This window comes from Arvicola amphibius, chromosome X (assembly GCF_903992535.2).
Source record: "Arvicola amphibius chromosome X, mArvAmp1.2, whole genome shotgun sequence".
In the NCBI taxonomy this organism is placed as follows: Eukaryota; Metazoa; Chordata; class Mammalia; order Rodentia; family Cricetidae; genus Arvicola; species Arvicola amphibius.
The window spans coordinates 43,703,393-43,719,498 of NC_052065.1; the positions used below are offsets into that span (position 1 = coordinate 43,703,393).

The 16,106-nt window shown below is 39.0% G+C and overlaps 1 protein-coding gene across 1 annotated transcript in view; it reads left to right on the top strand.

The window, feature by feature from the left end:
* Dmd (dystrophin) overlaps window positions 1-16,106 on the top strand; it is a 1,847,711-nt gene that overhangs the window by 1,751,244 nt on the left and 80,361 nt on the right. The window contains 3 exon segments of the mRNA XM_038316167.1: window positions 1,804-2,005; window positions 4,289-4,374; window positions 6,608-6,765. Of these exon segments, the coding sequence (XP_038172095.1) occupies window positions 1,804-2,005; window positions 4,289-4,374; window positions 6,608-6,765 (446 nt within the window).

Sequence of the window (16,106 nt, forward strand, 5' to 3'; positions counted from 1 at the left end):
AAAAGAGATGATAAAAATCTGAGCACTGTGTCGCTGTAGCTCCCTTCTGCCTCCCGAGGAGTCCCCATTTCATCTCCCTGTTCGGATAGCCTCCTGCGTGCTGGCACAGTCAGTTTTTCTTCATTGTTCTGCCCACCTGACTTCCAAATACATCTTGCAGTCTGCCAGTTTCCTACTTCCACGTGCACACACTCTCGGATTTCTTGAAGGAAGATCATTTCTTTCTTTTTAGAGTACCTTGGAGCATTGTATAAGGAAGTTTGTGCTAGTCACTGACAGTGATCCCATAATACGATGCAGCCTAGAAATATAGTAGACTTCTTAATTTGTGTAGCTATACTCGGGGATGTTAACTCAATGATGAAATCACCTGCTGATGTTTTTTTTTCCTCCCAAACTTACCCCTGACGTTAAGCAGAACATGGTTGTAAGCAGAACATGGCTGCCATAGAGACGTGTGTGATCATGAGTTCCATCCTTAGCAAAATAAAATCTGTAAGTGAGTAAGGGCAATGTTAGCCCAGGAAATTTTAGGAAAACTGGCCCATGGCACAGAGTTTTCTTCATGGGAGTGAAAATAGTGGAACTTATCTCTTGCCTCTGCCATCAGCTCTTCATGATTTTAGGGAAACTTGACACAAAATTCTTTCCCCCTTTCAAGAGAGACAGTATGTTGATGCGTATGTATTAGCCACTATTTTTGTGATATTTAATTTGAACTTACTTCCTGTAACTAGGAAAATGTGTTATTGATTTATGTTTGCCTTTCTTACATTATTGGAAAAACTATTTACTGAAAGAAATTGCTTATTGTGTATTTCATTTGAAGTTATATTTACAGTTGCAGTGCCTCTTCCCCTTAGGTGTGTGAGAGAGGCACTTAATTACCATTGATTCTTTGTCTCAAAGGACTGACACTTCTGAGCATAGCTTCGGTGTACCAGGTGGTTACAAAAACACCAGTCAGTGTTGCATTTTCAATTTGGCTAATAAATTGGCTTTAGAGAAAAGCGCCTTTTCATGACACTCGGGAATAATGCTAGTGATTTGCTGATGGAAATCCACTCTTGTTAATTTTTTCTTTTGGCATACGATTAAATACTACCTCAGACCAAGGGAATCTCCCCTAGCCTTAAAATTTTTTATAAGTGTCGACAAAAAGTACATTGTAAAATGCAATTTGTGAAGGTGAAAGGAAAAATAAATTAGCCTTAGGCTTGAAATATGAATAGATCATGCAGTTTGCCTATAGAAAATTTTCATGAAATTGGTTATTTTTTTCACCTGGTGTTAAGGCAACAAAGAGAGCTGAGCTATCTCTTTTAAGGGGAAAATGCTTTCTCATTATAAATGCACAGCCAGAAACTGAGTTTACACTCCCCTAACCATATCGGGTCATCTATTTGATCTCTAATAAGGGAAAGGACCATCAGTGAGTGTCTCTTTCAAAATCTCTAGGGCAACATGTTTTTTTTTTTTCTATTTAGAAATGACTGTTGACTCAGAAGCCTGATCCCTTTAACTCTCAGATAGTTGCAGCTATTCCAGAGAAGGGAATTGTGTATGTTTGTATGTTCATCCGATGCCTGTGAGATTGGAAAAGAACTTCAGATTGTGAATACTGATAAAGCCAGATCAAATTCAAAGTAGAGTGATGGAAACAGAATATCTTGGAAACTGGGTGGAAATTGGATTTAGCATTTACTAAAGGACAGGAAACAACTTAACCAGTATCCGCAAAGGAAAAGCAATGAAATGAAGTTTTATATTTTGGGTCATTTGTGTTTATGTGTGTTTTCATAGTGGATCTCTTGAGCCTGTCAGCTGCATGTGATGCCTTGGACCAGCACAACCTCAAGCAAAATGACCAGCCTATGGATATCCTGCAGATCATTAACTGTTTGACTACTATTTATGATCGTCTGGAGCAAGAGCACAACAACTTGGTCAACGTCCCTCTCTGTGTGGATATGTGTCTCAACTGGCTTCTCAATGTTTATGATACGTATGTATGGCAAGAGCGAACCTAACTTACCCAGGGATGACAGAGTATTGTTATTATAGTAGTGTCTCAGATATGGATGTCTTCTCCCAGGGATAAATCATTTCTGCCTATGACTTGAAACATTTGTTATGGTAGCAGTAAGAGCTGAATGCAGATTGAATGAATGGGATTAAATGTCTTTAATCCCAGAGGCAGAGACAGGCAACTCTTTGTAAATTTGAGGCCAGCCTGGTCTACACAGTGTGAGTTTCAGGATAGCCAGGACTACATAGTGAGACTCTCTGAGAGGAAAAAAAGAGTTGGAATGCAGACTGCTCTCAGATCAGAACTTAACCATAATCTGAGATAAGCCATTTTTTCAGTAGAGCGAGTTATCAGGTAGCTACGGTTCCTTCCTTTTCTCACCTGGGTTTTGGAGTTCTTCCATCCATTTTGGAGTGTGCCGTCTCATTGGCAGGGATGACCGTGCTCCTGGAGATGCTGGCACAGCTGTCGTCAGATCAGAATTGCTGTAGCACATATGTCAAACAGTTATGGAGGCGGTGCATAGATGAGTCACCCAAAGTGAAATTAAGCTCAAGTACAGCAAACTTAGCTCCTGAAACCAAGCAAGATTGTCGTCGTTGTTGTGTGTTTTCCTAACATTTTGCAGAGCTGCTCTTTGGCACGTCCATTCATCAACCTCTGTTAGTTAGAGAGCAGTCATTTGGATTGCACACAGGACTTAGCTCCAGTTCTCATTTCTGTCTGCAGCCTAATGAACACAATTGCGCATTGGCCTTGATTTTTCACTGAATTCCTCTTAGGCCACAGAATTGTTGCACGCCTCATTTCACATATCAACAAGTACATACTCCCATTTGGAAATCTGAGAAAGATTATTTTAAAGGCATTGCATGTCAAACTGCCTTCTCCCTCTGTTCTATGCTTCTATCATCTTTTAATATGCATACATACTGTTATCTTTGCCATGTTGTAAAGTATCCACTTTTTAATTTTCAGGACCATCTGACTATTAAATGGATATACTTATCGACTTGGTTCTTGGACATAATCAGATTTTAATTGTGAATTACATTTACATTTGTTTTGATCACAGTTTATTTTGGGGTATTACCTCATATTTTTGGCATCATTTTTTTTGTAGATAAGATGTGAATGGATTCTGAGTATAGAATTTCATTCAACCTACCTGAAAATGATTTGAAGATCATTTTAAGTGCCCAAAGACTTAAACTTCTGTATAAAGTTTACCCGTCAAGCTTAATATGTGCTAATAGGAAAACAGATAATTTTTCTGCAGTGACAGGAATTTCATTAAAGCATTTGAGTCTAGTATTTTTCTTTAAATGAGAGATCTGATAAGTTGTACTAATTGAAAATTGAGCATATTAACCAACAAACATACCAAAATCTGAGATATAATTACTTTCCAAAATCAAACAAAAAGCCAAAAAGCTTTTCAAAAACATTTGCTACAAAATGGAAATCTATTTATTTATTTATTCTTTTTTTTAAGCACTGCCTGGCCCATTATTTTCAGCCTCTTATTCTTTTATTTTTTTTCTTTTTTACCCCATGGTTAAATTTCTGTGTTAATACATTTTCGTGTGGAATGCTTTATTTCGCTTCCTAATGTTCCAAGCATAGCCATATCAGAATGTTCATTTGGGAGTAGGTTACTTGATAAGTTTGCCTTATAGGGCATGCATTGGAATGGCTTCTGATAGTGTATGCCATGATTTCATTGGCTATAAATATTCATGTTTGCTATTTTATGTTGTGTGACCTGAAATGATGACTCATCTTCTTAGTAAGCAGTGACTTGATGAAATTCCGGGCATGCTAAGCAGGGAAGAGTTAGTTGCTAGAAATTGTTTTTGGCTTTAGCAACCAAAATCGACAGTTTGCTCTACTAACCAGAACTGCCAAGTGCACAGTGATGATTCTTCCCTCTTACTCAACCAAGGTGGCTCTCTGTAGGTGAGTGGAGGGAGTTCTATCCTGATGTTATGTAGAGCTGTTTTGACAGTTCAAGTAAGGGCTTTTAAGAGTTGAGAATTGGGTAGATTTTCATTAATTTGGTTCATAGAACTTTCCCATTGCCTTCTAGGTCACGAGGCAAATAGATAATGAACTCAGACAAGTTTTTAAGAACATTAATCAGACACTGGCCTGTAGAGCTTCTGTATCCAAGGCCTTTTTGCCCCTTAACTATGAACTTCTACACTGTCTTGGAGTGCCAGTAACTGTTTTGTTTTCTGGTTTGATTCTTCATAATAGGGGACGAAGTGGGAGGATCCGTGTCCTGTCTTTTAAAACCGGCATCATTTCTCTGTGTAAAGCACACTTGGAAGACAAGTACAGATGTAAGTCTTACGTATGAACTCTGTATTTTCTTCATTGATGTTGCCTAATTACTCTTATTCTAGATGGAAAATGATGTGCCATTCTTATTTCACAGCAGGTTTGTCACTTCAGATGTAGAACTGCTTTTAAAGGGTCATAAAATTTGGGTTGTGCTCTTCCCGTCAGACATTACATTGAAGGTATTTAAATAGAGAATGAGGATTAGCTTTGCTGGCCCAAGTATTATTTTATGTTACATTGTCTGTGTCTTAGGAAAACACATGTTCCAAGGGGATAAAGTCTGATTTCCTAACCCCTTTGTGTAAGTCAGGAAAAGAAATGTGACGGTTTAATCCCTGCTTTTCCTGTGTCTCTTTGGATTCCCACTTAAATAATACTATCTGGCATTTGTGTTCAAAACACATTGGATATTTTATAATCATCTTACTGCAAGTTGTACTGACACATCCAATTCTGTGACGTGACTAACATTATTTTTGAGGGATGGCTAGCCTGCTATTTCTTAGAAGGTAAGTAGCACCCTCTAGAATTTTCTTTTGATTGGCTATTAGAATCTTTTACTTAAAAACTGTAAATCTAAATAAAAGGCAAATGTTAAAGGACTCATAGTTTGGGTGCCCAAATCACCATCCATTCTCACTCTAAAGGACTGTATATGTTTGCCCCTGGTAATGCTTGTAAGAAGCCTTTTCAGGAGGAATTGAATGAATCTAGCCTGTCCTGGCTTTCACCTAAGAACTAGTCATACATAGATGAAGCAGTATGCTGGGTGTAAAGATGAGCAGGAGACAAAAGACATGGCATTTCTCCAAAGCCAGGCTATGTTGTAGTTCTCATTTTTGTAGAGTAAATCATACTATATGCAAACCACTCACTTTTATATAGTTTCCATGGGAATTTTCCTTCCCTACAAACTAAACAACACAAAATAAAACAACCCCCAACCAAACATGAATAATGTCTTTTTTGGACCCTTTAACATTATTTTGGATAAAACAATATTTCTGAGTGCTTTTATTTTTTGAATATTATAATTACTTACTATAAGTTAGGTTTATTGTCTTTTAAAAAGACATGAGAGTGGTTTCTCCCTAACTTCTTCCTGTCACTCAATGTTTATAAGTTTAAGCTCATCCTTGACTACCTACTGAAACCCTTTCTTCCCCAAAACAAATACAGAAATAGTAAGGCAGACATAGGAAATCAACAGTAACTTAGTAATTACACATGAGCACAGCATCCTATGTAAGCAAACATGCCAACTTCTTTGAAGCTCTTTAAAAACTCATGATTTTGTTACATATTTTGATATCTGATGCTCACATGCTTTTGGCTAATTATATGACTCTTGATTAAAAATTTTCCATGGTAGTATTCATATCGTATATACATAATAGTTACCAAAGGATTGTGTTTTGCTTTGAAAAAGCAAGTTACTAAGTTACTAAGAATACATTTGGGGTCTGATAAGATGGCTCATTGGGTGAAGATGCAACCCAAGTTCCATCTTCAGGATCCATAGGATAGAAGAAGAGAACTGATTCCTGTAAGTTACCCCCTGAACTCCACATACTCTAAATGCATGCATGCATAATAAATCAATAAAATGTAACTTTTAAAAGTAAACGTAAGCCGGCAAGATGGCTCAGCAGATAAAGGCACTTGCCACTACGCCTAAAGCTGAATTTTACCTCCAGGATCCATAAGGTGGAGAGAGAGAATTCACTCCTGCAAGTTTTCCTTGACTTGTACATATGTGCCTTCATATATGTGACCCACACTCCTCATAGAAATAAATGAAATAAAAATGTAATACATGTAAACTCACCTTTTGCAGGACTGTAGTTTATTTAAATTTTTAGATTACATATGTAGGCATATGTTCTGATTACCCCAAATTAGCCATAATCTCTCAGTCTAACATGGAGAAAGTTATGCCTTCAGTTCCTTGCATCATATAAAACCACACACCTATAATCTTAGCTCTCAGGAGGTGGACTCAGGAGAATAAGAAGTTCAAGGTTATCTTCAACTAGATAGCAAGTATAAGGTCAGCCTGTATTACATAGAGCACACACACACACAATAAAGATAAAAAGCAAAACAATGAGTCTGTGGGAATATTGTCCATACCTGAGAATAAGTTCTTGCATTGAATTGGCCATTGGGTTCTGCTTACGTCCACTTGTTCCACTGTTTTGATTTTCATGGTTCTCATCTTCTCCTTTATAGACCTTTTCAAGCAAGTGGCAAGTTCAACTGGCTTTTGTGACCAGCGTAGGCTGGGTCTTCTTCTACATGATTCTATTCAAATCCCAAGACAGTTGGGTGAAGTTGCCTCCTTCGGGGGCAGTAACATAGAGCCAAGCGTCAGGAGCTGCTTCCAATTTGTAAGTTACTCATCTTTTTATTTTATTTTTACCTGTGTGTGTGTGAGACTGAGCAAGTATTCTGCCACCCATTCACTCCTTGTGCCACACACGCACAGAGAGAGAGAGAGAGAGAGAGAGAGAGAGGTACAGTCCTATAGTAATATCTAAGGTTTACACTCTTCTAGTGACTATTGCATGCTCAGCACACTGCCTCTCTTACTCATCCTGCCTTTTACTGCCCCCTCTGTCCTCCCTCTTCTGTTCTCCTTCTCAGTGCCCGAGCACTCTGCTATGGCATACATACGGGGAGGCTGTTTCTATTTTTGGTAAATAAAGTAGGTAGTTCTGCTAGGTAGTGTTATAATGAACGTTTTCATGTGTTTAGCCCTGTTCTTTTAAAAATCTCTCTCTCTCTGCCTCTCTCCCTTGTTCCCCCACTCTCGGTGTGCATGTCTGTGTGTGTGCACATGCCTGTGTATGTGCACGCATGTGTGTATATATGTGTTCATGGTGTGAATGTGGACATGTGCCCACAGAGGACAACCTCGAGCATCAATCCTAACCTTCCATCTTGTTTCAGAAAGGGTCTCTTGCTTTTTAGCTACTCTATGTGCCTGGCTAGCTGGCCCCCAAACTTTCAGGGACTCTTCTGTCTCTCTCCCTGCCTTTCCTTTTGTTGGAGGAGCAGTGAGCCTGCAGATCCATCATCTGGTGCCTCACCTTCTGTAGACTCGAGAGTTCTGAGCTCAGTCCAGTCTTCATGCTTCCCATCCTCCCCGGTCCATTTTCTTTCCTTTGAAACGGATTCCTTTGAATCAGTTCATCAGATTCAAGAATAGAAATATTTTTTTGTGTCTTTTGACTCATATTAACAGATGGCTTCTCTTCAACAACTCTTTCTAGTTGTAATGCCACCAGAATTAGTGGAATAAGATATTTGCAGAACCACTGTATTCACTGTGTTCTTATGTATTTTTAAATGCTACAAGCTGTTTCTCTATCATTCTAATCTCATTCACAGGGGCTAAGATTTATAAAATTGAAGTCTTTTCCCATAAACTGGAGAAAATTCTAGGCAGCTTTCTAGGAAGAATGCTGTCACTATTTCGATGGTAAAGCAGTTTGAATATTTAAGACTTAATTGGCAATATAATTGAATGTGCACAGAATAAACCCACTTACTATAGAGTGAGATATATTGTTTGAATTATTTTACCAAAATGTTGGCAGGTTGGTTGTAAAATAGTTATAGGATATAATTGCATTTTTCATCATTCGAAAGCATGACAATACTATATCATTATGAAACCTTTGTATATGTTGCTATAATAATATCTATTCTAGAATATCAATATTAATAATTTTCATATAATGAATTTTAGCAACAACACAATATAGATTTTTAATTCACTTATACAACAGCATGCAGTACTATAAATTTCCCACTAATATTTGTCTTTCTTCTAATGAAATTCCATTTACTTTTTACTTTTTGAGTTTGAGTTGTGAAGTGCATGTACACATGTTCACATATGTAGTAGGAGGCTTGTTTGTTCCCAGCTGCTCAGTCTTAAAATAACCATGCCGAAACTGTATTAATTAAATCACTGCTTAGCCTATTAGCTCTAGCTTATTATTGGCTAACTCTTACATATTAATTTAACCCATTTCTATTCATCTGTGTATTGTCACATGGCTGTTGCTTACTGGCAAGGTTCCAGTGGTGACGGCTACATGGCGTCTCTTGATTCTGCCTTCTTTCTTCCAGCATTCAGTTTAGTTTTTCCTGCCTACCTCTGTTCTGCTCTGCTATAGGCTCAAGCCAGCTTTCTTTATTCATTAATGGTAATCACAGCATACAGAGAGGAATCCCACATCACACATATGTGAACCTATATATTGTATCTTAGGTTAAAAGTAAAGGTCAGATTATAGAGGCATTGACAGCTGTCCCTATTGTATGATGGTCCCTGTTGCAGAGAGCTATGCTCAGAGCTTCCCGTCACCTCTCTGTACTGACACACTGGGCAGCCATTACCCCTCTTACTGTAAGTTCTCTACTTGAATTTGGCTGTCAGGATAGAGGCTGTTGAACTAAAGCTCTGATTTCCCTGGCGAGGAGGCCAGTCTGTCCCACCTCTTCTTTTGCTAATTGCCCCTTCTCCAGAACTCTATCTCTCTTACTTGCTTCCTTGCCATCTCTGTAAAAGCAACCCTCTTCTCAGCATCAGCATTTGAACTCAGTCCATCTTGCATATTGAGTGAATGCCTCTGTGCTAGCCAGCAAGCTCCTGGAAACCTCTTTTGTTAGATTAGGAAGAAATTGACCAAGAGATTCCCAGTGATAACAAGAGGCTTTTTATTTGCTCTTTGCTTTTTTTCTCTGAATTTCCTTCTTTGAGCATTTATAATTTTGAACGAAAGAAAGCAAGGAAGGCAGGCAGAGGGAAGGAAGGAAAGAAAGGAATAGAAGAAAAGAAAGAAGGAATGAAGGAAAGCAAGCCAATAACTAAAGAGCTTCCTTTGATTCCTTTCCATGGCAATCCTTACCTTGTTTCGCAGCCCGCTCATTGCTTGGGCACATCATTGCATGTTTCTCCTAGGAAGCCTAAGGACCACACTGCAGTGCCTGCCTTTGATCTGAATGTCCTTTTTCGTACTTTAAATATTACCACATGACAACCATCATTAAAGGTCTCCAGTGGATTTCCATTTTCTGCTAGAGAGAGTTCAGCTTCTTTATTTTAGCCCTCAGGTGTTTCCTAATGTGGCTCCATAGCCATTGCTTTGAAACATTGCTTTTGCTACCTTAGAACAGCCATACCTCATTGTTTGTATTTAGCATGATGATAAGTAACGGCATTACTATTGTTACTTACAAAATTTTGTACTTATTCAAATGAATTTACTCTTTGAAGTCTCGCAGTCCTTTGGGGAGAGTACTGTAGGCAGGCTTTGGAGGTTTTTGGTTTTATGTTTGAACAACTTTTCTGTGCCTTTAACCTCTGTCAACTGGTGGAACGGTTGGATTCTCGTCTGTACCTCCCACCTCTTTCCCCAATATGTTCTTTCAGACACCTTTTTCCAGCCTACTCTCAAGGGCAAACAACAAATATTTCATCATGTTTGTCCTGGGTTCTGGGTAAAATAAAAGGTGTTATGTAGGAAAAAAAGACAGATAAGAAGAGTTGAGAGGGGTTAGGTCAAGTATTGATGAACTCGATGTTTATAGTAGAATGGACCCCAGTGTGGCTTATCCTATTCAGATATGGGAAGCCTCTTAACTTGTAATCATTTCGCATTGGGTTGAATGGCCACATTGTGAATGTTGACTTCAGAATGAGTGTCCTGGCCCTGGATTGCTTTTTCTCAACCAGGTGCTCTGGTGGTCACCTTGCCTGTCATTGTGCAATAGCCATGAAAATACAGTGTTTGCCATAGGGAAAGATAGCAGCAGTGAAAATGCCCTCTGCCCTCTGTTTAAAGTGTAAGACCTTGGGAACCGGCTCGACCTGCTCCTTCAGCAGGCTTGTGTGCACAGGGTGCTGTTTCTGCTAGCATGAGGAGCCAGTGAAGCGCCTACCTCTCTTTTCCGCACTGTGGATGTTGACTTTAAACAGTAGTGCTTCTGTTTTCTTTGTTTCTTGCTACCACATAGAAAACTTCTTTCTCCTGTGCAGATACAGTTAGAAACTTCTGGCCCATGGTCTCCTTGTGGCAGGAAGAGAGGTAAATTTTCATGGGCCCTGTGCTCTGGATGATCTTCCGAAGATTTCTTCAGTTCTATATGTCCCCACTATAAGCTTACAAAGATGGAAGGAAAGTCACCCCTCAGATCTAAGATTAAAAAAAATAAACTGTCAATGTAAAACTAAGTATAAGTCTTGTATGGCAGCACACACCTCTAATGCCATTATGCAGGAGACTGAAACAGAAGGATCACTATATATTTGAGGCTAACCCGGGCTATATAGTGAGCTAGAGACCATCCTGGGGTATGTAGCAAGATGTTCTTCAAAAATAAATAAATAAATAAATAAATAAATAAATAAATAAAAGGAGTCTGGGAGCATAGTTCCGTTGATAAAGTATTTACTCTGCAAGCATGGAGATCCGTGTTTGGATCCCTTGCATGCGTATAAAAATCCAGGTGTGGCAGCATATGCCAGTAATCCTGGTGCCAAGGGGGCAGAGAAAAGCAGCTCTCTTGATCTTGCCGGCCAGATGGCTTCGCTGAATTGGCGAGCTGCAGATTCAGTGAGAGGCCCAATCTCAAAAGATAAGGTGGAGGGCCGATGAGGAAAAAGCCTGGCACAAGAGCCTGACAGCTTGAGTTGAAAGCTAGGAACGCCACACACATCAAGGTGGAAGGAGGGAATTGATTCCACCAAGTTGTCTTCTGACTTCCACATGCTTGCCATGATGCTTGTTACTGCCCCAGCCCCTCCCCCCAACACACACAAAAATTTGTAACAATGAAACCATGCTTGTGGCTATTGAAACAGCTTATTCAAGGTGTTTGTGGCGTCTTCAGTAACACTAAGTCAAGCTACCGGCGTACTGCTGCTGCCGTATTCAGCAGGACGTTGACTCATTTTGATAGTGATGAAAGAGTATTGAAACTTGACTGTTTTGTGATACAGCGTGAACTAATGTTGATCACGGTGTTCCTCTTTCATATTCCCTAGACAATAGGCCATTGAAATAGAAAGTGACCTTTCAGGCTATAATAAAGTCAGTCTTACAGTGGCAATAAGTCACAGTCTGCCTGAAAGAACCTTTGGGTTATCCCCATCTTCCTTTTTCAGAAGAAGGAATGATGTTCAATCCCTCTTTTAACACATACACCTTGATTTTAAATACTCTAATTTGGGGACTGGATACATGGCTCAGTGGATAAGAGTACATACTGCTCTTGCAGAAAACCTGGGTGTGGTTCCCAGCGTCCACGCTAGACAGCCCACGACTGCCTGTATCTCAAGCTCCGGGGGATACAGCACTCTTTTCTGGGCTCCACTGGCATCTGCACGCACATGCGCATACCCACAGGCAGTCACCTACATATAGCTGGTTTTTGTAATACTGTAATTTCATTTGTTTGTGCCCTGTCTGTTTGGGTTTTTTTTTTTTTGAGTTTTTTAAAGATTCTATTTATTTATTATATATACAGTGTTCTGTCTGCATGTATGCCTGCATGCCAAAAGATGTTGTCTGTTTTTTAAATAAAACCAAATATTGCTTTTAGGCCCCAAAACTCTTCAGTGACATCATAAAAGAATCATGTATCAGCAAATAGCATTTGGCATTACCCTGAGAAGTACTTCCTTCCTCCACTATGATAGGCTTTGTAGTATTTTCTTCTGTAAACACTTTAATGACTTTATTATTTAGATAGACTTGTGTACACCAACTTTATATTCAATATGCTTCAACTACAAGTGCTAGAGTGTCAAAATCTGTTTACTCTACATCTGCTTTCTGCCTCCTGCTGTATTCATACATTCAAAAAGAATGAATTGCTCTTTCATTTATATTCTGAATTTTTATATTCATATGACAAAATGAAAATCATCTTTGTGTAGTTACTATAATATAGAACAAATAGAAAGAAGAGAATGAATTACAGCCTCAACTGTTAAAACTAAGTATGTGTGTGTTTCTCATATGCTAAAAGTCTTGCAAGGATCTTTGGGATTGTGAGTGTCAGGGTGATTAAGTATGTAAACAATGAAGTATGAGATGTGAAATCTGCTGTGGGCCAGATTTGTACAGACACATTTCTTACCCTCTCTGACTCCTGACATCTTGGTGGGCTTGTGGGAATTAAATGAGTTAGCAGGGGTACATTATTTAGTCGTGGTGGGCACCTACTGGGCTGAGCATTAGCTATGATTCCCTTGAGTGTCTTGTGACATGGGAATATCATGTCAGGATTAGCAGGTCACTATACCTATACCTAAGCATCTGTGGACTCCATTTGAAGCTAAGATTGCTTCTGTGCAGATGTAAAATGGCATGGTAGGAGACTTTCCCCTGATTAGATATCAATTCCCAAGGCAATTGATCACATATTATATTTCATTTGACAGCATCAAGCAATCCTAGTTTTCTGAAGCTTCCTTTGGGTTCTATAGACATTCTTGTTCTGCCACCTTTGTCAGACTGAGGGCTGCGTACTCATATTCATCGAGGTAGCCTACCTATTGTGGAGGGCACGTTTCATCACAAATTAGCATCTCCACTTCAGTTTTTCTAAGAATGAGAAGGGAGGAAAGAAAGGTACAGGTATTGGGTTTTTCGCTTACTTTCCTCTTTTGCTGTGGTACTCGTGGCTTCACCCAAGACCTCATGGATGAAATCCAATGCCCATTTCTTGCTTTAAATATGCTTTTATTGCATGAATATTCTGGATTGTTTTTGTCAGTTCACAGTTTGTGCTAATTTGTGCTAATAAACTTATCCTCCACAATCATGGAAACTAAAAAATAAATAAGTTTAAAATTTGCCACCCTCCTTTTACCCAATATTAACCACTGAATTTTTTAACAGAATGTTCTTTTTTAAGATTATTTAAGATGAAAAGAGTATAAACTTACTCCTGAAAGATTTTTATATATTTATCCAATGTCTTCAAGCTATCTTAATTATCAGAGAACTACACTTCTTATTTCACTTACATTTGGATTTTTTTTTTAAAAAAAAAGATTTCAACCAGGTGGGGTGGCATGGGTCTTAAATCCCAGCACTCAGGAGGCAGAGGCAGACAGATCTCTGAGTTCGAGGCCACTCTGGTCTAGAAGAACAAGTTTCAGGACAAGCACCAAAGCTACACAGAGAAATTGTCTCGAGAAAACAAAAAACAAAACATAACAAAAATCCCACAAGATTTCACTATATAGCTCTGGGTGGCCTGGGAATACTTTTGAAAAATTTAAAAACATCTACTTATTTGTGTGTCTGTATGTTTATGTGAATGTGGTGTGTGTGTGTGTGTGTGTGGGTGGGTGTTATGTGCATGCATGCACATGTGTGTCCACACGCTAGCTCATCTGTGTGCTGGTTCTCTCCTTCTATCGTGTCAGTTGTGAGGATGAAACTCAGGTGCTCAGATGCCTTACACTACAGCAAGTGCCCTTACCTGCTGAGCCATTGAGACGCCCTCTTGATATTATTTTTTGATAATATTTAAATGGATTTCTGGGCTGGGGGAATGGTTTGGTGGTTACGAATGCTTGCTCTACAAGCATTAAGGCCTAAGTTTGCATGTCAAGCAGCCATGTAAAAGGAGTGCATGGCTACATGTGTCTATAGCTGAGGGTTCATTTAGGTAGGAAGATTGCTAGGGTTTTCTACCCAGGTAGGAGCTGAGCTTCAAGTTCATTGAGCCAAAGGCTTAGCAAAATACTCTGTCTCAAAAATTGATAGAGCCTGAAGTCTTCCTCTGGCAAAGCCTTCCTCATGCAAAGCCCTTAGACACACATGCATACATGTCGCACACACACAGATTGTTGTCTTGCCTTTCTTTCAGGGCTACATTTTATTTAGTAACATTTACTGCTTGACGTTCAGTTCTGAGTTTAGACAAATGTATAAAGTCGTGTCGCTCCCATGACCATCAAGACACTGAACAATTTTAAAATTCCTTCTGCTTTATTGTCACCATGTTCCTTTCCAATCTACGGGAACTGTGTCTCTGCATTTAATTTCTCCAATTTTGCTTTTTACTCAACTGGCCTTTAAATAAGCAGAGGAGGCAGCAGTGGAAGAGTTAACTTTCTAAGTTGCATGATTGAATAAATTATCCTGCTCTATAATTCATGAAGTATGTTCCCTAGCATTATGGGTAGATGTGCACTTCTCCACATAAGTAAAAGTTTCTCTTAAGTAGGAGCACTCTATCATTAGTTCCCAACACTGAGTATATGAAAGGATTTGCATAGACTTCAAATTGTTCTCTAAGGCCAGGGTGTTAATTGGTTATTAGTCAGGTGGAGTGGAGAGCTTGAGGTCACAAGAGGTGTCCTTGAACATGGAAATGAAGAGTGGATAATCACCATGTGTTATTGTTTGGGCTGATTTTTATCTTTAATGGGTGATGCAGAGTCCTGATGAATATTTAGAGCCGTGACTGCTGGCCTGCAACCTGCTCATTATCTTCACAACTTTAAATAAAACGCTTCATTTTTACCCAGGACAGCAGTTATGGGAGGGCTTTTACTTCTTGTTTCAACACAAGTCTTGACCTTTCCATCTCTGCATCAGACAAGATACAAATTTTGTGTGAAAACTCATTTTCATGACTGGAAATTCACGCTTAGAATCCCAGAAGACCACATCTAGACAGTGTATAAGAGAGTGTTCTAGGGACCATGATGAGAGAAGAGGAAGTTTTGTGTTAGGTTCCTGGTTCCTGAAATCTTAAGATTTTCCTATTTTATGTCATTTATGTTAAGACCATTTGAGCTTCCTCCTTATGTGTGTTAAAAATTCTCTCCCATCCTCCTACCTTGCCCTTCTTCAGGAAGGAATGACTTGAGGGAAATGATGGTTCCCAGCCATTATTTTGTTTTAGAAATATCTCAATCACCAAGTCAGTAGTGGAATAATGAACAACCGCTTATGCTATGCAGCCCTATAACCACTAGTTATTTGTTGTATACATATTTACTGCTCTTAGAGTCCTCTGTGTGCTGTATGTAAGTACGCATGTGCATAAACATGCTTTATCATGTACCATTTAAAGGAAAAGAGGCATCATAACAAAAACCTCATTATTGAACTATACGTATGTTTTCCATAATTCACATTCCCACAAGTCAAGGAAATAAGAATGCATGAGTGTAGCCCTTAGCAATTTTATATTTTTCTATGTTTATCACTGGATACATAAGTAGTGATACTTGCTGTCATGTATACAATTTAAATCAGTTTAGTAATCCATCCAACAAAGTCCACATTGAAAATTTCCTTTTGTTCTAGAGTGTTCCTTATATCTACCTGTTTATTTTCAAGATTCAGTCAAGACTTTTGCCTTATATTTGCTATATATGGGATTTATTAGAATGCTCTACAGGCTGTGGTCAGTCTAGCCTGACAATGGCTGTCTCTCAAGGAAAGGTGAAGAATCCAGTTGTTGTTCGTTCCATGAGGCTGGATATAGGTTTTCATGCTTATAAAACATCAGCACCAGGATAGAGGAACTTACTAGCTAACGTGAGGGCAGGCAAGCAAAAAACAAAACAAAACCAAACCCTAAAGCTTCCTTCTTCCACGTCCTTTTATGTGGACCATCACCAAAATGTGTGGCCCAGATTTGGAGTGGATCTTCTGACCTCGAATGATCCAGATTTAGGGTATGG